Genomic DNA, 22,778 nt, shown 5'->3' on the forward strand with positions numbered 1-22,778 from the left:
ATAAACATACCAATCACATGACAATCGTGGTGAAAGAATAATGTTGGTTCCTTATTTGAAGATGAGACGATGTTAACTAAGAGGCTATGTATAATACAGCACATCCTTCCAAGGTGGTAGTGATTGACAGCATGTTTAAGAAATGCACCCTTAAAGGTACATCTACCTCATTGCAACATCATTCAATTGTGCAGGTAATTCACTGCTGGTGTTCTGGCAAATGCGCTCCCATAATAATAATAATCTTTATTATTATCACAAGTAGACTTACATTAACACTGCAATGAAGTTGCTGTGAAAAGCCCCTAGAAGCATCTTGTCCTGCTCTCCTGTTGCCCCCAGCCTCACTATCCCATGATGTCCCTGGTCACCCAGTACGTTAAATTGAAATTCTTTTCTCCAGTCTGCAGATTCTATTAGGCGCGGCCTTATTTCTGCTAAATTCTCCAGCCTGGCATCTCCTCCTGCACATTTTACCCCCTGATCAACCACAGTGGCACAGAACGTTTATAGGTGTCCAACCCAAATCGACACGAGTGATTTTTGGCTTCTACTTCCATTAGGAATGTGCGAACATACGAATTAGGAGCAGGAGTAGGCCACTTGGCCCCTCGATCCTGCTCCAATGTTCAATCAGATAATGCCAATCTGATTGTAACCTAAACACTACATTCCCACCTATCCCCAATATTCTGTCACCCGTTTGTTAATCGAGAATCTACCTAGCCCTGGCATAATCTACCTTTCTGAGGACGAGAATTCAAAAGAGACTCTATGCTTTGCAAAACAAAAAATTCTCCTCATCTCTGTCTTAAATGAGCAATACAGAGGGCATCACAATGGCACAGTGGTTAGCACTGCCGCCTCACAGCGCCGAGGTCCCAGGTTCGATCCTGGCTCTGGGTCACTGTCCGTGTGGAGTTTGCACTCCTGGTGTTGCATGGGTCTCGCCCCCACAACCCAAAGATGTGCAAGGTAGGTGAATTGGCCACGCTAAATTGCCCCTTAATTGGAAAAAAGGAATTGGGTACTCTAAATTTAAAAAAAAAATGAGCAACACATTTTTAAAAAGTAACCACTAGTTCTAGATTCTCTGACAAGAGGAAACATCCTCTGCATATCCACCCTGTTAATACCCTTCAGGATCTCAAAGGTTTGATCAATGCCTCTTAGTATTCACTTTAAAATGTATGGTTTACTCTTTGCCAAATTATTTTGCTGATTAAACCAGAATTATCCCATTGACCAGTATTGATCAGTATTATGTTTTCTTTTACATGTATTTCCTTGTGGATGATTTGACTTTTTTTAAACCTGGACTTCGAAGGAAATTAGGATAATTAAATGTGATACGGATCTAGAAAGAGAGTAGTAAGGGCATGGACTGCCCTGCCTGATCGAGGTTCGGTGTGAGGCCCAGTCAGGATTCGGCATAGCGTGGAAGATTTGTTTGTGTGTTTTTTGGAACACCTGGTCTGGATTTCGGAATGAAAGCCACTAAAAGAAAGCATTATTATGAGAGAAGAAAGCATTATTATGAGAGAAAATTTTAAAGTGTGTTTTTGGGAGTGAAGTTTGGAAACTCGCATGGCAATCATCTGAGGGGGGGAAACCTGAGGAGACGATCACAAACAACAAACATTAACTTGGTATTTTGAGTGTATTTTCCCAGTCATCTTGTGTGCTTAAAAGGGACTTTGTTTGTTATGAGACCATTGTGATATAAGAATTAATTTGTAATCCGTGTTAATCCTGAAACCTGTGTGCAATTTTTAAAATAAGGGGTGAGTAAAGCAGGAGTGTAAAATAATCTAACTTCATGTTTAATAAAATTTATTCCATCTTGTTAAAACTAATTAGCGGTCCTGTGAATCTGCTCCTCCACATTTAATCCAAAAAAGTAAAAGTTGGGGGCGGCTCGATGGCACAGTGGTTAGCAATGCTGCCTCATGGCACCGAGGACCTGGGTTCGATCCCAGTCCCGGGTCCTTGTCCGTGCGGAGTGCGAACATTCTCCCTGTGTCTGCGTGGTTCTCACACCACAAGTCAAAGATGTGCAGGATAGGTGGATTGGCCACACTAAATTGCTCCTTAATTTGGAAAAACCAATAATTGGGTGCTGTAAATTTATTTTAACAAAGTAAAAGTAATGGGGTTGAATTCTCCGCTGACCATATAGACCATGAGACATAGAAGCAGAATTAGGCCACTCGGCACATCACATTTTCTCTGCCTTTCAGTCATGGCTGATATTTTTCTCATCCCCATTCTCCTGCCTTTTCCCCATAACCCCTTATCCTTTTATTACTCAAGAACCTATCTATCGAAGTCTTAAAGATACTTAGTGATTTGGCCTCCACAGCCTTCTGCGGCAAAGAGTTCCACAGATTCACCAACCTTTGGCTGAAGAAATTCCTCCTCATCTCTGTTTTAAAAGATTGTGTCCTCTGCTTCTAGTTTTTCCTCCAAGTGGAAACATCCTCTCAACGTCCACTCTATCCAGGCCTCGCCGTATCCTGTAAGTTTCAATAAGATCCCCCCTCATCCTTCTAACTGACGCAGAGTCCTCGACCGTTCCTCATAAGACAAGTTCTTCATTCTAGGGATCATTCTTGTGAACCTCCTCTGGACCCTTTCCAAGGCCAGCGCATCCTTCCTGTCGGGATTCTCCGTTGCGCCGGCTGCCCAGGGATTTCCCGACAGCGAGGGCTGTCCACAATGGGAAACCCCATTGGCCGGCTGACGAAACGGAGAATCCCGGGGGCGCGCTGCACCAGGATGGACAGTGAATCCCGTCCAAGGTCTTTGTAAGCCAGGATTCCATTCTGGGATCTTCCCATCCAGTTATAACATCAACTGGATTCGTAACACCTGTCATACTTAATTAACTACTTAATCATCTTGTTTAATTATTGATTTTCATTTAGATATTACTCACCTTTTCACAAACTCCAATCCTATTTTAAACTTTTGGAAAATGGACCTTGACCACTTACTGGATGCTCACCAGCAGTTCACTTCCTCCTCTGCAACAAAAATGAAAGCAACTCCTACAGGATGGAAAAGTTTAAAAAAAAAAGCAAAGGAGTACCTTCCTCCCCTCCTTACCAAACCTGCACACTGTCCGAAGTCGCACTCCCGTGCTGGTCTCACAGAGAACGCCTGAATTTATATGCTCTCAACAAAGGGATTAGCCGAGTCCAAGGACCCGCAAAGACCAGTTCAACCCAAGCCCATTTCCTTAATTAACTCTTTCTGTTGCTGCCAGTGGATGGCATCTATCCTCTCATTTAGGCCCCTTACTGTGACTTAATTGTCAACTTTTACCTTCTATACCTCCTGCTATGAAACCCACTTTTTAACAGCTATTTATGACCTTATCCAATTCGTGGCCAGAATTTTTCTGAGGTGGCAGAAGTGCTGGGGCTGGGAGGCAGTGTTATTTTTAGCAGTTTGCAGACCCCAGGGCCACATTTTGCCAGCACCAGCCTGTTCAGTGACTGCCACTGGGGATGCTATTGATCAGCAGACTGGCAACTCGGCAGCGCCACAACTAGCAGTGGCCATTACTGGGACTGCAAGATGAGGGCACCTCGATGGCTGGTCATGCTTGAGAAGGAGTAAGTAGGGTTGGGGATAGGCAGGTCTTGGTGGGGAAGGGTGGGAAACAGGAGGGTGCTGAGTGCATATGGTGCCATTGCCACAGGAAGAGAATCATTCCTCCTCGTCCGTGTTTCATCGAATGCCCTAAAAGAGAGTCCCACCCTCAAGAGTCTACTCGGGTCATCCTGATTTCTCTGGGCAATCTCGCTACACAGCGACGTGGCCCCAAAAAAATGCTCATGGAAGTGAGGAATGATCCTCATTTGGCCACTTAGGGACTCACTTGATTGCCCATTGGGCGGTCAATCTACCAACTTGCCCACCATTGGCAAATAGCATGGTAACAGAATGATGTAGGGAAGCGTACCTGCCCCACATCTCTCTCTCTCTCCCCCTCCCCTCCTCCCACCCAACATCTTCCCGTGCCATTTTGCCAATCTCTCCCGCCTCCAAATCCATCATCAAAGGCTGGTTAGATTCAACCTGGTGTCTGGGCAGCACATTAGCATTGTGGTTAGCACTATGGCTTCACAGTGCCATGGTCCCAGGTTTGATTCCCGGCACGGGCCACTATCTGTGCGGAGTCTGCACGTTCTGCCTGTGTCTGCGTGGGTTTCCTCCGGTTACTCCGGTTTCCTCCCATAAGTCCTGAAAGACGTGCTATTAGGTAATTTGGACATTCTGAATTCTTGTATCCGAGAAATTGTACATTCTCAGTGTACCCAAACAGATGCCGCAATGTGGCGACTAGAAGCTTTTCACAGTAACTTCATTGCAATGTTAATGTGAGCCTACTTGTGACAATAAAGATTATTATTATCAGCCTGATCTATTAAAACCTTCTCTTCTCCATCATCCAGACTTCCTACATTCAAAGTATCAATTTTTGTTCTCAGCCAGAATATCATGAATTTAAAATAACACCCAAGGAAGATTGCAGCATGGTAAGAAAGTGAGAGAGATTGGAGCCTTGTGGTGAGAGGGAGAGAGAGAGAGATTGATTGCCTACTCAAGGGTGTGAGACAGAGAGATGTCAAAGCCTCTCAGACATGGGAGGTGTATTTAGGACTTGGGCTATAGCTAGCGTTGAAGTTGTTCAAGGGGAAAGATGTTCAATTCACTGATGGGTGACAGGGAAGCAGCCTTGAAGATGGAGAAAATGGGGCAAGTTGTGTTATCGACCAGACTAATGGTATGGGAGAATTATTACAACCAGAAGGGAAGCCATTTGATCCATTTTGACTGCACTGACTCTCTGAATGAACATTTAACCTTGTGCTGTTTTTCGTCCATGTCCCGGTAACCCTGCACCTTGTTTCTTTTCAAATAATCATCTAATTCCCTCTCAAACACTTCAGTTGAACCTGCCTCCATTACATTCCCAGGCAATGCATTCCAGACTCTCACCACTCGCTGTATGAAAAGGTTTTTTCCCATGTTGCTTCTTTCGTCTTTTACCACTTACCTTAAAGCTATACCCTCTGGTTCACGATCCTTCAATCAATGGGAACAGTTCCTTCCTATACTTTGTTGAGGCCCCACATGATTTTGCATATTTGTATCAAATATCCCCTAGGCCTCCTTTTCTCGAAGAAAAAGAGTCCCAACTTCTCCAACCTATCTTCATAACTGAAGTTTTTCATCCCTGGAACAATTCTTGTGAACCCCTTCTACTCCCTTTCTATCCTCCCTTCATATCCTTCCGAAAATGCAGTGACACGAACTGGATGCAATGCTCCAGCTGAGGTCTTGTACAAGCTCAACATCACTTCCTTGCTCTTGTACTCTACGCCCCTAATAATAAAGCCAGGGATATTTTAACTTCTATCTCAACCTGCCCTGGCACCTTTAATAACAGATATCTCTGCTCCTGCATCTCCTTTAGAGTACACTTCGTTTTATGTTATCACCTCACACTTCTCTGCTGTTATCTGCCACCTATCCTCCCATTCCACCAATCTGCCTTTGTCTATGGTAGTAAGATTCATTGATGAAAATGGGCAACTGTGGAGACCACTAATGTAAGGCCAAAACTATCACACCCCTCACAAAGCTGCTATACTTGCCGGTGCATTTATCTAGTAATCATCTAATAATGCACAAGCTGGTTATTGAGTGTTTCGTCTAAAGTTGAATAAAATAACATTTTTCATTTTTTTTACCCCCGCCTGCTGCCACACGACGCAGAATGTCCTAATTGTTGAGGTGAGTCAATTATATTCTCATTTTCTAAATGTTGCGTGGAGTATGGTTTACGATTTTTAACGTGCTGTACCCCTCCTAGTTTTTTGGGGGGAAATAGACTTTTGTTCTCATCCTTGATTTTTGCATCCCTTCATGGCCTGACCCCTCACTATCTTTGTAAAACAGTCTTAGCTCAGCCAGACTGAGCTAAGTTTTACGATCCATCATTTTTCCAAGTAAATACAAAGTAATGATGGAGCGGGGTAGAATTATGCATTGATAGATTAGGACCGTTTGGGCAAAAACTGCTTCTGGCTTGGGGTTGGCAGGAAGGGTAAAACAGGAGATTGAGACCCTGAAATTCCAGAGCGAATGCGATACTTCTAAGCCACGACAGTTGACGCCCACAAAAGATTATGGAGAGAGACCGTGAGGATGGGAAGTTTGATTGATCTGGGCATTTTATGTGCTAGTATGCATTACTTGTAATTTTACACGCTACTTTGTAGGTTTTCCACTTCCTCACCAACCTCCTGCTCCCCACCCCCGCACCCGCAATTAATTGAATTCTGGAGTTTGGTAATCATTCAGTACCTCCTGTTGCTTCCCTCTCCAGGATATTGTAGAAACTGGCAGAACAATGAAGAAACTTCTCGCACTCCTGGAGAACTACAAGCCCCAAATGGTCAAAGTAGCAAGGTAGGGTACGCTTCACCCCCGACGTATTTACAGCTTGGCCTGCCCGACTCCGAGCTTTTGGGTGACGGCCGTGAATGTTGGGGATTTATGTGCACCTGTGCCGAGCACAGTTTGTCATCCATTTAAGTCAATAGGCGGAAATTCTACACTCCGATGTCTTGACTTCCCAATCTGCATCGCCTTCATGGGAAGCTTTTCAGCTGATAGTTGGAACTGTACGATTTACCCCAGAGTTATGGAAATTACAATATCGAGGGAAACTTTTGGCCCCATTGTGCTGTGTCAGTAATGGGACATTCACGAACATGTATCTGACTTGGCAATTATTCTATTTTGCGTAGCTTGATTGCTTAATAACTTCAAATTTCCACTGAGGTGAGTAGATCACATTTTCCCTCAGCCTCATCAAACTACTGTGCCCCCAACCCAAATCACACATTTTCAAGTGGCAACTCCACCCTTTTGAAATTGATGCAATCTCTCGCCCTGCGGCCTCCTGCAGTCGAGGAGATAACGAGTCTCTGTGGATGCCGGGCGAGAGTCCACAAATGTTTTATCTAAATGAAGCCCTCCAGCTACGACCAGCAGCTTCACACTTGTCAGAAAACAACCAGTTAAACTGGTTCAGGTTGGGGTGGGGTAGGGTGGAAGGGAGAGAGGGTTGGCCAGGGCACTCTGGGAGGACAACCACGAGATGTGCAAAATCTCTGCTGTCGCTCAGTTAGTTGCACTCTTGCCTCTGAATTTGAAGTTGTTGGGTTCAAGTTACATTCCAAAAGTTTAAGCGCTAAAACCCAGGCTGACATTCCAGTGCACGTCCGAGCGAGTGCTGCTCCTCACTGAGGTTCAGCTGTCCTCCAGGTGGATTTAAAATATCCCACGGTGCTATTTCAGAGTAGGGGAGTTCTTGCCGGTGTCAAGGTCAATGTTTATTCCCTCACCCAACGTCACAAAATCAGATCAGCTGGTCATTGTCACATCCGTGAGAGCTTTCCACGAGCAAAAATGGCTGCTGCCTTGTTTATGTTGGAACCAAGGAGGTAGTTTTTGAGTTGTATTGCACGCTGAGGTGTCCAGAGATCATACAAGACCTGCAAGTCATTTCCCTTCTTCATCTGCCCCCCCCCCCCCCCCACCTCACTTATCTCAACTTAATGTTAAATCTGAATGACAACACTAGCACTCTGTGTTAGCTTGGGGCTTAGATCTCTGAAGTCGAGCATCAACTCGCAACCTCCCAAGTGCATGTAACAAATTGAACCAAACGGTCAATTTGCGATGCATGTTTGGGTCTGGAATCTATCCTATGTTGGTCCATTCCATTGTATTTTAATTGGTGGCCTTGAATATTCTGCACTTCGCCTCCCCTTCCCCCACCGTCCCCTCAAAATGTTTTCTCTCTAAATGGTAGGTTATCAATGTTCAACTGTGCTGCTTTAGTAAGTCAATACAGGTTTGCAGTTAAATGGTTTTGTTTTTCTTACAACTCTATTCACAGCTTGTTATTGAAAAGGACCCCGAGGAGTTCAGGATACAGGCCAGACTGTAAGTACTGTATTCCCATCGTTTAAATGATGTCCATGAAAGAACATTTAGCTTTGTGCTTCTTTTCAAAGTTTGAAAAAAAACTGGGTGTTTTTAGTTACACCTAGTGGGTAAAGGCTCATGTCCATATCTAACACAGCCAACTGCTGTGATAACTAAACCAGAGAAAGGCAATTTTGGATAAATGAGTTTTGGAGCAGAGGTATTCAAAACCATGACCTGTAAAATCCCTATGGCCTCTCGCTCTCTGTTCTACCCAGTCTTGAGAAGAACAAACCACTTGCATTTCTATAGCCTCGTTTAATGTCGTAAAACATGCTCTGATGCTTTACAGAAGCATTATCAAACACAGTTTGACATTGAGCCCCATAAAAAAGATATATTGAGGCAGATGATTAAAGGCTTTATCGGTGAGGTGGGTTTCAAGAAGCATCTTAAAGAAAGAAAAAGAGAGAGAGAGTTTGGGGAGGGAACATCCGGGGATAGGTCATCGCTGAAGGCACGGTGACCAATGGCGGAGGGGTTAAAATAGTCCGATGCCAGTATCCGAGGAAGGCAGAGAGATCAGAGGGTCGAGGAACTGGAAGCCGTCACAGAGATGGGGAGGGACAAGGCCATGGTGGGGTTTGAAAACTGAAGAGGTGAATTTTTATTTGCCAGACTTGGGAACCCAGTGCAGCTCAGCGAGAAACAGCAGGGGTGAGGAATGAAAGGGACTTGGTACGAGTTAGGATATTGATAGCAAAGCTCTGGCTGAGCTCCAGTGTATGTAGGGTGGAAAATGTGAGGCTCTGCATGGGAGGATCGGAATGGTCGAATCAAGAGGTGACACTCGAACAGCCATGTTGGATTTAAAGTGTCTGTCATTTCAGCTTTGACAGGAATGATCTCAATGTGTTTGTGTGAATTCATTCACAAAATGGAATTCAAATCTGCAACACGGCTGCGACGGGTTGTGCTTTTACATGTCATTTCTGCATTCAGCGTCCTCTGTTGTAAATCTTTATATGTGGAAATAAGGAATGTTCCATGATATGGAGGCAAATGGACAGAACGTCTGGACTTAAAAGGATTTAATTGTGCAGTCGCGTTTGATGCCTTGGTTGTCCCAGCAAGACGTACAATCAGTGGGTCACTTTGTGGTGAATGGGGTGGAGGAAAGGATTTTGGAAAGCTGGAATTTGGGTTTGTATTTTGCAGAAACATCTGCATTTTGTCTGTAATTCTTGTGCTAATTGGCTGTGTTATCTTTAAATCGGTCACCTGATATGCAGGATTAAACCAGCACTGCATTTTCAGTAATCCTTAAACTGAACCAACTTAATCTGAAATACTTTTGAGTGAGATGTTAAACTCTGGCCCTGTTCGACTGGATGGCAAAAAGGGAGGGAGACAGAAAGCAGGAAACTACAGGCCATTGGTCGAATGTCTATCGTCGGAAAAATGTTAGAAGCTATTATGAAATATGTTTTGGCACAGTCAACATTTCTGAGATGGAAAACATGCTTAACTAAGAAGTAATTTACCCTGTGGATAAAGGGGAACCTGTTGAAGTACTTGCTGTACGTGGATTTACAGAAATAATGTGTCACATCAAACGTTATTGTGGAAAGTAAAAGCTCATGATGGAGGGGGTAACATATTGGCAAAGATTGGTAATTGGCTAGTTAACAGGAATAAGTGAATTGGCAGAAATGGCCGTTTTATGGTTGGTGAAATGTAATGATTGGTCACAGGGATTGGGACTGGGGCCAAAACTTTTCACAATTTATAATAATAATATAATAATTTATGTAAATGAATTGGATGAAAGTTCCAGAGGTATGATTACTAAGTTTGTTGATGATGTGGAGATGCCGGCGTTGAACTGGGGTGAGCACAGTAAGAATCCTCCAGAATTATGAGTTTGTTTTTAAAAATTATTTATTTGTTCATGTGATGTGGGGGTCACTGGCGAGGTTAGCATTTGCTGCCCTTCAGGAGGTGGTGGTGAGCTGCCTTATTGAACCGCTGCAGCCCTATGGTGTAGGTACACCCACTGTGCTGTTGGGGAGGGAGTTCCAGGATTTTGACAGTGAAGGAAGAAAGATGTAATTCCATTTCAAGATGATGTGTGACTTGGAAGGGAACTTGCAGCAGGTGGTGTTCCCATGCATCTGCTGCCTTGGCATCTTCTAGGTGGTAGAGGTTGCAGGTTTACAAGATGCTATTGAAGGAACCGCGTTGAGTTGCTGCAGTGCATCTTATGATGGTACACACGGCTGCCACTGTGCATCGTGGTAAAAGGAGTACACATTTGTGGATGAGGTCCCAATCAAGCGAGCTGATTTGTACTGGATGCTGTCGAGCTTCCTAAGTGCTGTTGGAGCTGCACTCATCTAGGGAAGTGGAGGGCATCCCATCACACTCTGACTTGTGTGTTTTAGATGGTGGACAGGTTTTGCAGAGTCAGGAAGTTACTCTCCGTAGAATTCCCAGCCTCTGATCTGCTATTGTAGCCACAGTATTTAAATGGCTAGTCCAGTTCAGTTTCTGGTCAATGGCAACTCTCCGGATGTTGATTGTGGGGGATTCAGCAGTGGTAATGTCAAGGAGCAATGGTTGGATTTCTTTTGTTGGAGATGGCCATTGCCTGGCACTTGTGGTTTGAATGTAACTTGCCACTTATCAGCCCAAGTCTGGATATTGTCCAGGTCTTGCTGCACATGGACACTGAGTCGTGAATGGTGCTGAACATTTTGTCGTCATCAGCAAACATCCCCACTTCTGACCTTGTGATGGAGGGGTAATTGATGAAGCAGCTGAAGATGGTTGGGCCGAGGACACTACCCTGAGAAATTTCTGCTGTGATGTCACGGGACTGAGATGATTGACCTCCAACCACCACACCCATCTTCCTTTGTTTTAGGTATCACTTTAACCACTGGAGAGTTTTCCCCCTGATTCCCACTGACTCCAGTTTTGCTCGGGCTCTTTGATGCCACACTCAAACAAACGCTGCCTGGATGTCAAGGGAAATCACTCTCACCTCTCACTTTGAGTGAGCTCTTTTTTTTTTCCATGTCTGAACTGAACTAAGGCTATAATGAGGTCAGGAGCTGAATGACCCTGGTGGAACCCAAACTGAGTTTCAATGACCAGGTCACTGCTGAGTAGGTGGCACTTGTTCATGCCGACAATGGCACTTCCCATCACTTTGTTTTGATTGAGAGTAGATTGATGGGGTGGTAACAAACCCCCAGATGTCAGTAAGTGGGGCTTTGCAGGGTCAACAGGTATCATAGAACTTAGAGTGCAGAAGGAGGCCATTCGGCCCATCAAGTCTGCACCGGCTCCTGGAAAGAGCACCCCACCCAAGGTCAACACCTCCACCCTATCCCACAACCCAGTAACCCCACCCAACACTAAGGGCAATTTTGGACGCTAAGGGCAATTTAGCACGGCCAATCCACCTAACCTGCACATCTTTGGACTGTGGGAGGAAACCGGAGCACCCGGAGGAAACCTACGCACACACTGGGAGGATGTGCAGACTCCGCACAGACAGTGACCCAAACCGGAATCGAACCTGGGACCCTGGAGCTGTGAAGCATTTGTGCTATTCACAATGCTACCGTATGGCTGTGCCTTTGTCATTTCAGGTGCCTAGGTCGATGCCAAGTGGTCTGTCCAGTTTCAATCCTTTTAACCCTTGTAGCAGATTGATAGAACTGAGTGGCTTGCTTAGATTTTTTTTTCAGAGGGCATTTAAACATTAATGTCAACCATATTGTTGTGGATCTGGAGTCACATGTTGGCCAGACCAGGCAAAGGTGGCAGATTTCCTAGGGACATTATATCATTTTTGTTTTGCATGTTACTATTGCATCAGCTTCCAACATTCTTTCAGGCACTGCATTCCAGATCATAACTTGTATAAAATAAATTCTCCTCACCTCTCCTTTCCACCCAGACACCACCATCACCGTCCCTGGGCATGCCCTGTCACACTGGCAAGGCAGATGCATAGTGGCAGCAGTGTGTGCAATCTACAAAATGCAGCGTAACAACTCACCAAGGCTCCTTCAACAGCACCTTCCAAGTCTGCGACCTCTGTCACCCAGAAGGACGAGGGCATGAAAACACCACCAGCTGAGAGTCTCTCGCAATCCTTACTTGGAAACACATCACCGTTCCTTCACTGTCGCTGGTTCAAAATCCTGAAACTGCCTTCCTAACAGCACCTTATGTGTACCTACACCATATCATAGAATTTACAGTGAAGAAGGAGGCCATTCAGCCCAACGAGTCTGCACCTGCCCTTGGAAAGAGCACCCTACTTAAGCCCACACCTCCACCCTATCCCAGTAACCCCACCTAACCTTTTTGGACACCTAAGGGCAATTTAGCGTGGCCAATCCACCTAACCTGCACATCTTTGGGCTGTGAGGAAACCGGAGCACCCGGAGGAAACCAACGCAGACACGGGGATAACGTGCAGACACCGCACAGACAGTGACCCAGGCCGGGTATCGAACCTGGGACCCTGGAGCTGTGAAGCCACAGTGTTAACCACTATGCTACCGTGCCTGCAACAGGTGGTTCAAGAACGTAGCTCACAACCACCTCCTTGTGCAATTGGTGATGGGCAATAAATGCTGGCCTAGTGATCAATGAAATGAAAATGAAAAAAATATACGTACTAAAACTGGGCTATGAGGGAAGAGCAGGGATGCGGAAGTGGGACTTACTGGATGGCTCCCTCAATGGACTAATGCTAGGCATCAGGAATTGGCTAGCCTCCTTTTCCTACATGACTCTATAGAGAGCAGCTCAGACTAAGACATTAGTTTGCTTTATCGACCAATTAGGTACTGTAATGGGGAAATGTTTCAGTAAACATTCTGAAAAGATGAGATTAAATGGACTCGGTATTTTTGAAGAAAGTCTGACTTGTGATGCGAAACATATCACTAATAAACTAATTCAGCAGGGGCATGGGAACCTGGATTGTAGTTTTGGGGTGCGAGAGATTGAGAGTAGAGAGGTCAGGAGCACAGTTTTGACTTCGCAGGAGGGCGGCAGTGTTCAGGTCTGTGGTTTGAAGTGTGTCTATTTCAATGCCAGGAGTATACGAAATAAGGTAGGGGAACTGGCAGCATGGGTTGGTACCTGGGACTTCGATGTTGTGGCCATTTCAGAGACATGGATAGAGCAGGGACAGGAATGGTTGTTGCAGGTTCCGGGGTTTAGGTGCTTTAGTAAGGTCAGAGAAGGGGGCAAAAGAGGGGGAGGTGTGGCGCTGCTAGTCAAGGACAGTATTACGGTGGTAGAAAGGATGCAAGATGGGGACTCTTCTTCCGAGGTAGTATGGGCTGAGGTTAGAAACAGGAAAGGAGAGGTCACCCTGTTGGGAGTTTTCTATAGGCCACCTAATAGTTCTAGAGATGTAGAGGAAAGGATGGCGAAGATGATTCTGGAAAAGAGCGAAAGTAACAGGGTAGTTGTTATGGGAGACTTTAACTTTCCTAATATTGACTGGAAAAGATATAGTTCGAGTACATTGGATGGGTCGTTCTTTGTACAATGTGTGCAGGAGGGTTTTCTGACACAATATGTTGACAGGCCAACAAGAGGTGAGGCCACTTTGGATTTGGTTTTGGGTAATGAACCAGGCCAGGTGTTAGATCTGGAGGTAGGTGAACACTTTGGAGACAGTGACCACAATTCGGTGACCTTTACGTTAGTGATGGAAAGGGATAAGTATACCCCGCAGAGCAAGAGTTATAGCTGGGGGAAGGGCAATTATGATGCCATTAGACATGACTTAGGATGTGTTGGTTGGAGAAGTAGGCTGCAAGGGTTGGGCACACTGGATATGTGGAGCTTGTTCAAGGAACAGCTATTGCATGTTCTTGATAAGTACGTACCAGTCAGGCAGGGAGGAAGGGGTCGAGCGAGGGAACCGTGGTTTACCAAAGAAGTGGAATCTCTTGTTAAGAGGAAGAAGGAGGCCTATGTGAAGATGAGGCGTGAAGTTTCAGTTGGGGCGCTTGATAGTTACAAGGAAGCGAGGAAGGATCTAAAGAGAGAGCTGAGACGAGCAAGGAGGGGACATGAGAAGTCTTTGGCAGGTAGGATCAAGGAAAACCCAAAAGCTTTCTATAGGTATGTCAGGAATAAAAGAATGACTAGGGTAAGAGTAGGGCCAGTCAAGGACAGTGGTGGGAAGTTGTGTGTGGAGGCTGAGGAGATAAGCGAGATACTAAATGAATACTTTTCATCAGTATTCACTCAAGAAAAAGATAATATTGTGGAGGAGAATGCTGAGACCCAGGCTATTAGAATAGATGGCATTGAGGTGCGTAGGGAAGAAGTGTTGGCAATTCTGGACAAGGTGAAAATAGATAAGTCCCCGGGGCCAGATGGGATTTATCCTAGGATTCTCTGGGAAGCCAGGGAAGAGATTGCTGAGCCTTTGGCTTTGATTTTTAGGTCATCATTGGCTACAGGAATAGTGCCAGAGGACTGGAGGATAGCAAATGTGGTCCCTTTGTTCAAGAAGGGGAGTAGAGATAACCCCGGTAACTATAGGCAGGTGAGCCTAACGTCTGTGGTGGGTAAAGTCTTGGAGAGGATTATAAAAGATACGATTTATAATCATCTAGATAGGAATAATATGATTAGGGATAGTCAGCATGGTTTTGTGAAGGGTAGGTCATGCCTCACAAACCTTATCGAGTTCTTTGAGAAGGTGACTGAACAGGTAGACGAGGGTAGAGCAGTTGATGTGGTGTATATGGATTTCAGTAAAGCGTTTGATAAGGTTCCCCACGGTCGGCTATTGCAGAAAATACGGAGGCTGGGGATTGAGGGTGATTTAGAGATGTGGATCAGAAATTGGCTAGTTGAAAGAAGACAGAGAGTGGTAGTTGATGGGAAATGTTCAGAATGGAGTTCAGTTACGAGTGGCGTACCACAAGGATCTGTTCTGGGGCCGTTGCTGTTTGTCATTTTTATAAATGACCTAGAGGAGGGCGCAGAAGGATGGGTGAGTAAATTTGCAGACGACACTAAAGTCGGTGGAGTTGTAGACAGTGCGGAAGGATGTTGCAGGTTACAGAGGGACATAGATAAGCTGCAGAGCTGGGCTGAGAGGTGGCAAATGGAGTTTAATGTGGAGAAGTGTGAGGTGATTCACTTTGGAAAGAATAACAGGAATGCGGAATATTTGGCTAATGGTAAAATTCTTGGTAGTGTGGATGAGCAGAGGGATCTCGGTGTCCATGTACATAGATCCCTGAAAGTTGCCACCCAGGTTGATAGGGTTGTGAAGAAGGCCTATGGTGTGTTGGCCTTTATTGGTAGAGGGATTGAGTTCCGGAGCCATGAGGTCATGATGCAGCTGTACCAAACTCTGGTACGGCCGCATTTGGAGTATTGCGTACAGTTCTGGTCGCCTCATTATAGGAAGGACGTGGAAGCTTTGGAACGGGTGCAGAGGAGATTTACCAGGATGTTGCCTGGTATGGAGGGAAAATCTTATGAGGAAAGGCTTATGGACTTGAGGTTGTTTTCGTTAGAGAGAAGAAGGTTAAGAGGTGACTTAATAGAGGCATACAAAATGATCAGAGGGTTAGATAGGGTGGACAGCGAGAGCCTTCTCCCGCGGATGGAGGTGGCTAGCACGAGGGGACATAGCCTTAAATTGAGGGGTAATAGATATAGGACAGAGGTCAGAGGTGGGTTTTTTACGCAAAGAGTGGTGAGGCCGTGGAATGCCCTACCTGCAACAGTAGTGAACTCGCCAACATTGAGGGCATTTAAAAATTTATTGGATAAGCATATGGATGATAAGGGTATAGTGTAGGTTAGATGGCCTTTAGTTTTTTTTTTTCCATGTCGGTGCAACATCGAGGGCCGAAGGGCCTGTACTGCGCTGTATCGTTCTATGTTCTATATCAATGGTGATGGTGCTAACGCTTATCTACTTGTTTTTGCAGTTGTAGGATTTGAAATCCCAGATAAGTTTGTGGTGGGATATGCCCTGGATTACAATGAGTACTTCCGGGACTTGAATGTAAGTATGCAGTGCCACAACTTCTATTTGCAAAATGGGAATTCTTGGGGCCTGAGCTTCTTCGGAGCGGTACATAGAACATACAATGCAGAAGGAGGCCATTCGGCACATCGAGTCTGCACCGACCCACTTAAGCCCTCACTTCCACCCTATCCCTGTAACCCAATAACCACTGCTAACCTTTTTGGTCACTAAGGGCAATTATCCCTTTTTTTGGGCAGCACGGTAGCATTGTGGATAGCACAATCGCTTCATAGCTCCAGGGTCCCAGTTTCGATTCCGGCTTGGGTCACTGTCTGTACGGAGTCTGCACATCCTCCCCGTGTGTGCGTGGGTTTCCTCCGGGTGCTCCGGTTTCCTCCCACAGTCACAAAGGTGTGCAGGTTAGGTGGATTGGCCATGATAAATTGCCCTTAGTGTTGGGTGGGGTTACTGGGTTATGGGGATAGGGTGGTGGTGTTGATCTTGGGTAGGGTGCTCTTTCCAGGAGCCGGTGCAGACTCGATAGGCCGAATGGCCTCCTTCTGCACTGTAAATTCTATGATAATCATGGCCAACCCATCTAACCTGCATGTCTTTGGACTGTGGGAGGAAACCGGAGTACCCGGAGGAAACCCACGCAGACATGGGGAGAACGTGCAGACTCCGCACAGACAGTGACCCAGTGGGGAATCGAACCTGGGACCCTGGCGCTGTGAAGCCACAGTGCTAGCCACTTATCCTACTGTGCTGCCCTAATCAGATTGCCATTCTGCTCCTAGTCTTTTATTCAGGCCTCGTCTGCCCCCTTATGCGGGAGTTATAGAGCCCATGTTTTTCGAGAAGGGTCAAGTTCCCAGTATTATTACGCACACGGTCAAAAAAATATAATTGGGATGTTTATCGCATTACTGTTTGCTGTAAGCACATTGGCTGACATGTTTCCTACTTTACAACAAGAACTGCTGTTCAGAGGTTTGCTATGTCGTTCTTTGTGATGTCCTTGGGCCACAAGATGCTCTATAAAGTTCATCCTTGATTGTCAGGACACGGCTTGAAGCATCTTGCAGCACTTTATGACACTGAAAGAATTTTAGGGATGTAAGCTTTCATTGCTGTTATAATCTAAACTCGATGCTTTGCTCCTTTTAAACTTGAGTTTGACACAGCTGCACCTGGCTTCTGTTGCGTTCGAGCAAAGAATTCACCTTCCAACTTTTCTTTTCGTCATTGGCTGTTCCAGTATAAACAATCTCTATTCAGTTGATGTCTACCCCCCAATTCACACCACCAGCTCCTCAAGGAACTGGCTAGAAGTTGCAAATGTGTCTGAGGCAGCTCCCAGGGCAAGGCCACCATTGCAATTCAGTCGCCCTCAGAAGACACGTCTGCTGCAGCCTGGTACTGACTCTGACTCGGTGCAACCGAGTGTATTCTTATCTAACTCTCCTTGAATTCTCCCTGAATCTGCCTTTCCGTGGGGCAGCAAGTTTTCGGAGAGTCGCAGATGGGAAGGGTATAAGCTGAACCAGGATGTTGCCTGGTATGGAGGGAAGATCTTGTGAGGAAAGGCTGAGGGACATGAGGCTGTTTTCGTTAGAGAGAAGAAGATTAAGGGGTGACTTAATTGAGGCATACAAGATGATCAGAGGATTAGATAGGGTGGACAGTGAGAGCCTTTTTCCTCGGATGGTGATGTTTAGCACGAGGGGACACAGTTTTAAATTGAGGGGAGATAGATATAGGACAGATATCAGAAGTAGGTTCTTTACTCAGAGAGTAGTAAGGGCGTGGAATGCTCTGCCTGCAACAGTAGTGGACTCACCAACACTAAGCGCATTCAAATGGTCATTGTAAAGGCATATGGACGATAAGGGAATAGTGTAGATGGGTTTTAGAGGGGTTTCACAGGTCGGCACAACATCGAGGACCAAAGGGCCTGTACTGTGCTGTAATGTTCTATGTTCTATGAAGGGAAGAGGTGGGGGTGTGGAATGGGTGTCACAGACAGCCAGCAGTCCTCAATGGCACATGGTGTGTGGCTGAGGCTGATGGAATCTAATTCCTGCAGTCGGACAATGAGTCACCATTCTTCAACACATTTTCGTTCTCCTTCCAGTGAATGAATCAAAGGAGATGGCGGTGGAATGCTATTGTCACTAGACAAGGAACCCAGAGCCCCAGGTGAATGGTCAAGATCAGCTTCTGGTGGGGTAATGGTAAAATCAGTGGATAAGTAATCCAGCTGGCCCAGCCTAATGCTGAGAAGCAAGGGTTCAAATCCCACCACAGCAGCTGGTGGAATTTAAAGTTGACCAATAAATCTGGAATTATAAAGCTAGTCGACCATGAAACTATCTTTGATTGTTGTAAAAAAAAAAATACCTGGGTCACCAGTGTACTTTTTAGGAAAGGAAATCTGCCTCCCTTATCTTGTCTGGTCTGGTTTGCATGTGACTCCAGACCCACAGTAATGTTGCTGATTCATAGCTGCCCTCTGCAATGGCTGAGCTAGCTACTCGGAGCAATTAGGGATGGGCAAAAAAATGCCCCCCCCCCCCCCCCCCCCCCCCACTGAGATCTCCGTACTCCTTTCGCCTCCTTGAGAATCTCAATTCCACACGTGTGGACATGTTTCCAGTTGCCTCAACCCTAGAGCTCTGGAATAGCCCCCCTACACTCTCACTCACTCTCTCAAGGTCACTATCCTTCTGTAAGATACTGGATTGGCTGTGCTGAATTGCCTCTTGGTATCCAAGGATGTGAAGATTAGGTGGGGTTGCAGCGATAGGGCGGAGGAGTGGGCCTAGGTGGGGTGCTCTTTCAGGGGTCTGTGCTGACCCGATTGGCCAAATGGCCCCCTGCACTGTAGGAGTTCTTCAATCATTGAAACCTCATCACATTGCTGTTTGTGGGATCTTCCTTTGCACAGATTGAAAGCTGTATTCATTACAACAGCAATTGCACATCAAAAAGTACTGAATTGTGTGTAAAGCACATTGGGCAGAGGTCATGAAAGGCGCAGTATGAATGCATCTCTTTTTACAGTTACAATTGTTCACCAATATTGGAAACATTGAGTTAACCAAACTTCTTAAAAGTTAGTTTTAACATGCTAACCTAACAAAACTGTGCTGTTGTCATTGAACCTTTTTTCTCTCTTATTTCAAAGCATATCTGTGTGATCAGCGAGAAAGGCAGACAGAAGTACAAAGTATGAAGACCCAAAGGACTCTCTTGCAATAACTTGAAGATTCTGGCAAGGACCAGACCATTGTAGATTCCGAAACTTCCATGTCCTCTCGATTAACCTATTTAAATACTCAATGTGCAATGGAATGTGTGTAAAAGGCTCCATCTTGAAATGTACATAGCTGCAAATACGTCAGATTATTTACTATTTTTGTATCATGTCCGATGGAAATGGCTTAAATTTTTATATTTGAAATGTGCTGTAAAATTTTAATTTGCCCTCCTGGAAACATTTGAGAGCAAAGAAAATATTTTTGTATTCAGATGTTTTGTTAATGCGTGAGAATGAGTGCAACTCGTCAGCGTCTGAATATCCAGTCAGTTTTGTGTTCACACTGGGCACTGGTGAACACGAGGGAGAGGCAACGGTTTAGTCTCCTATGATTGGCTTTGACAGGGTCAAGTCCCCCCCAGGAGGGAGGTGCTGCTGTGTCCTTGAGGTAGTTTCCATTGCCAAGCCGCCAGTCCTATCTGTTCCAAGGCTTGAGGGGATGAGATTGGGTGGGGGTTGGGTGTTACCCTGTGAGGACGAGTCACTTCTCGTTCAATGTTACCACCTCCTTGCTGAACCCAAAATGGCTTGGTTTAGCTTATTGCTTAATTGAGAACAACAGTTAATGCTTCCATAACACCGGAAGGGTTCAAAGATGATTATTTTCGGGAGTACAATAGATCACTGACTGCGAGGTGAAATGGGCTCATAGCGAATATCTTTAGATCAGCTGAGAAGAGAATAACTCTGAGCCAAGTGTACAACCGGCCACTGATTGGCTGTAAGGTTATACTTTGCTCTACTGAGCAGTTAGGATCCAGTCCATACATCTCTGGTCAGTCTATTTTGTGAATAAACTTGGGATTCTCCAGTTCGAAGTCTGTAAGGTGGCCGTCCCATTTGTTCCTTCATCACCCGTTCCCCATGCAAAGGTGCTCACCCCGACCCCACCACTTGTGCTGTGGTTACAGGTATTGCTAACAACCAATTCAAGCTTAATGTATACCGTTGCCTGCCCCTCTAGGGGACACCAGTAGTGAAAGGGCGACAATGTGCAGGTTAAATAGTTGGGGATGGGCAGCACGGTGGCGCAGTGGGTTAGCCCTGCTGCCTCACAGCACCGAGGTCCCAGGTTCGATCCCAGCTCTGGGTCACTGTCCGTGTGGAGTTTGCACATTCTCCCCGTGTTTGCGTGGGTTTCGCCCCCACAACCCAAAGATGTGCAGGCTAGGTGGATTGGCCACACTAAATTGCCCCTTAATTGGGAAAAAATAAATTGAGTACTCTAAATTAAAAAATAAATAAACAGTTGGGGACAAGGTGAATACAATTGGGAGCAGAACTTCCAGTACAAGAGATTGAGGTGGCATCCTTGCAGTTGTCCAGCACTTTTACTGTCATTTGACAGAAACTAGGAGCCATGGAGGGCCACATTCATGGCAAATCAAGAGAAACCAAACCTTCTGTGGCAGAAATTCTACCCGTTCCTTTTTACCCATCTGTCTTGAATGGTTTTTCTCAACAATTTTATGTGGCTTTACTGTGGCTACTGTTTGGTGAGCTTGTAAACTGCGTTAGCATGATCTCTGTGTATCATCACCGGGTCGGATTCCCACCCAAGTTTTAGTTGAGGTAACACGAGTGGATGAGCTGTTTGTGTTGACCTTTGTCCTGTGAACATTGCAAGCAGAAGTGCAATAGGGCTGAGTACATGGTGTGGGATTTATTTTTGACAGTGCATTTGCCTTTTCAGCATCAGCCGAGATGTCGCTGGTTATTAAGGTATCCTTTAAATTTATTTGAATGTACAGTTATGTGTATGCATCTGCGGTAAAACAACATGGCAGAATAAATTCTCTTGAGCATTTAACCTTCCTGGCTACAAGGGTCTTTGAGTATTTGGTATTCTCTGCAAGACATTGACCAACACTAGTAAGGGCGTTTCCTGTTGATTCCCTTATTTTCCATTTCTTTTATTTTGCCGTTATCATTTTTAATCCATGGATGCTTAATGGACATCGACCGTGAAGTTGAGCAGAGGCACTGAGGAACTCAGAAGTTACAAAATAGTACACTGTGCTCACTTCCGAACAGCAGGACTCGCGATGTTTTGGCTCCGGAGAGATCGGACGGACTCGATTCGATTGGTTGGCTGATGGCCAATGAATTGGCCAAAAGTCCATATTCTGCCCAGTAACAGGCAGTGATTGGGTCCCACCCAAATGGGATGGTTTTCAGAGAACAAAGGAAAGGACAGTCAGGCCCAGGATGCCCAGAGAAGAAGCTGCCAGTCTCTCTCTCTCTCTTTCATCCAGAAAAGCTTCATAGCTGCTGTATTTCTAAACATACAGAGAACCTGGACGAATCTACAGTGAAAACTATTACAGGCTCAAAGCAGAAGCCTCGAGCTGAAAGCTTAAACTAAAAGAAGACAATCTGAAACAAAGACTCTTATCCTTTTTATCTTCATCATTATTTTTTTACAGCCCTCTGTGTTTGTTTATCTGTCTTGTTTGTGTGTGTGTGTAAGGAGCGGGTGTGGGAGAGTTAAAGGAGGGAGGATTAGGAATTAGTTAATAGTTAAAACAGTTGTATAAGAACTAGGAGCAGGAGTAGGCCATCTGGCCCTTCGAGCCTGCTCCTCCATTCAATGAGATCTTGGCTGATCTTTTGTGGACTCAGCTCTACTTTCCCGCCAGAACATCATAACCCTTTATTCCTTTATTCTTCAAAAACCTATCTATCTTTATCTTGAAAAAAATTAACGAAGGAGCCTCAACTGCTTCACTGGGCAAGGAATTCCATAGATTCACAACCCTTTGGGTGAAGGATTTCCTCCTAAATTCAGTCCTAAATCTACTTCCCCTTATTTGGAGGCTATGCCCCCTAGTTCTGCTTTCACCCGCCAGTGGAAACAACCTGCCCGCATCTACCCTATCTATTCCCTTCATCATTTTATATGTTTCGATAAGATCCCTCTGCATCCTTCTAAATTCCAACGAGTACAGTCCCAGTCTACTCAACCTCTCCTCGCAATCCAACCCATTCAACTCTGGGATTAACCTAGTGAATCTCCTCTGCACACCCTCCAGCACCAGTACATCCGTTCTCAGGTAAGGAGACCAAAACTGAACACAATACTTCAGGTGTGGCCTCATTAACACCTTATACAGTTGCAGCATAACCTCCTTAGTCTTAAACTCCATCCCTCCAGCAATGAAGGACAAAATTCCATTTGCCTTCTTAATCACCTGTTGCACCTGTAAACCAACTTTTTACGACTCATGCACTAGCACACCCAGGTCTCTCTGCACAGCTGCATGTTTTACTATTTTATCATTTAAATAGTAATCTCTTTTGCTGTTATTCCTACCAAAATGTATAAACTCACATTTGTCAACATTGTATTCCATCTGCCAGACCCTAGCCCATTCACTTAAACTATCCAAGTCCCTGTGCAGACTT

General features: G+C 45.3%; 1 protein-coding gene across 1 annotated transcript in view; it reads left to right on the forward strand.

The window, feature by feature from the left end:
- The window catches only part of hprt1l (hypoxanthine phosphoribosyltransferase 1, like), a 61,088-nt gene extending 39,901 nt beyond the window's left edge, over window positions 1-21,187 (forward strand). The window contains exons 5-9 of the mRNA XM_038806243.1: window positions 5,791-5,808; window positions 6,404-6,486; window positions 7,985-8,031; window positions 16,014-16,090; window positions 19,242-21,187. Coding sequence (XP_038662171.1) covers window positions 5,791-5,808; window positions 6,404-6,486; window positions 7,985-8,031; window positions 16,014-16,090; window positions 19,242-19,289 — 273 coding nt within the window. The 3' untranslated portion in view covers window positions 19,290-21,187. The remainder of the gene's footprint in view (window positions 1-5,790; window positions 5,809-6,403; window positions 6,487-7,984; window positions 8,032-16,013; window positions 16,091-19,241) is intronic.
- Window positions 21,188-22,778: the final 1,591 nt, after the last annotated feature.

Source organism: Scyliorhinus canicula, chromosome 9 (assembly GCF_902713615.1).
Source record: "Scyliorhinus canicula chromosome 9, sScyCan1.1, whole genome shotgun sequence".
Classification (NCBI taxonomy): Eukaryota; Metazoa; Chordata; class Chondrichthyes; order Carcharhiniformes; family Scyliorhinidae; genus Scyliorhinus; species Scyliorhinus canicula.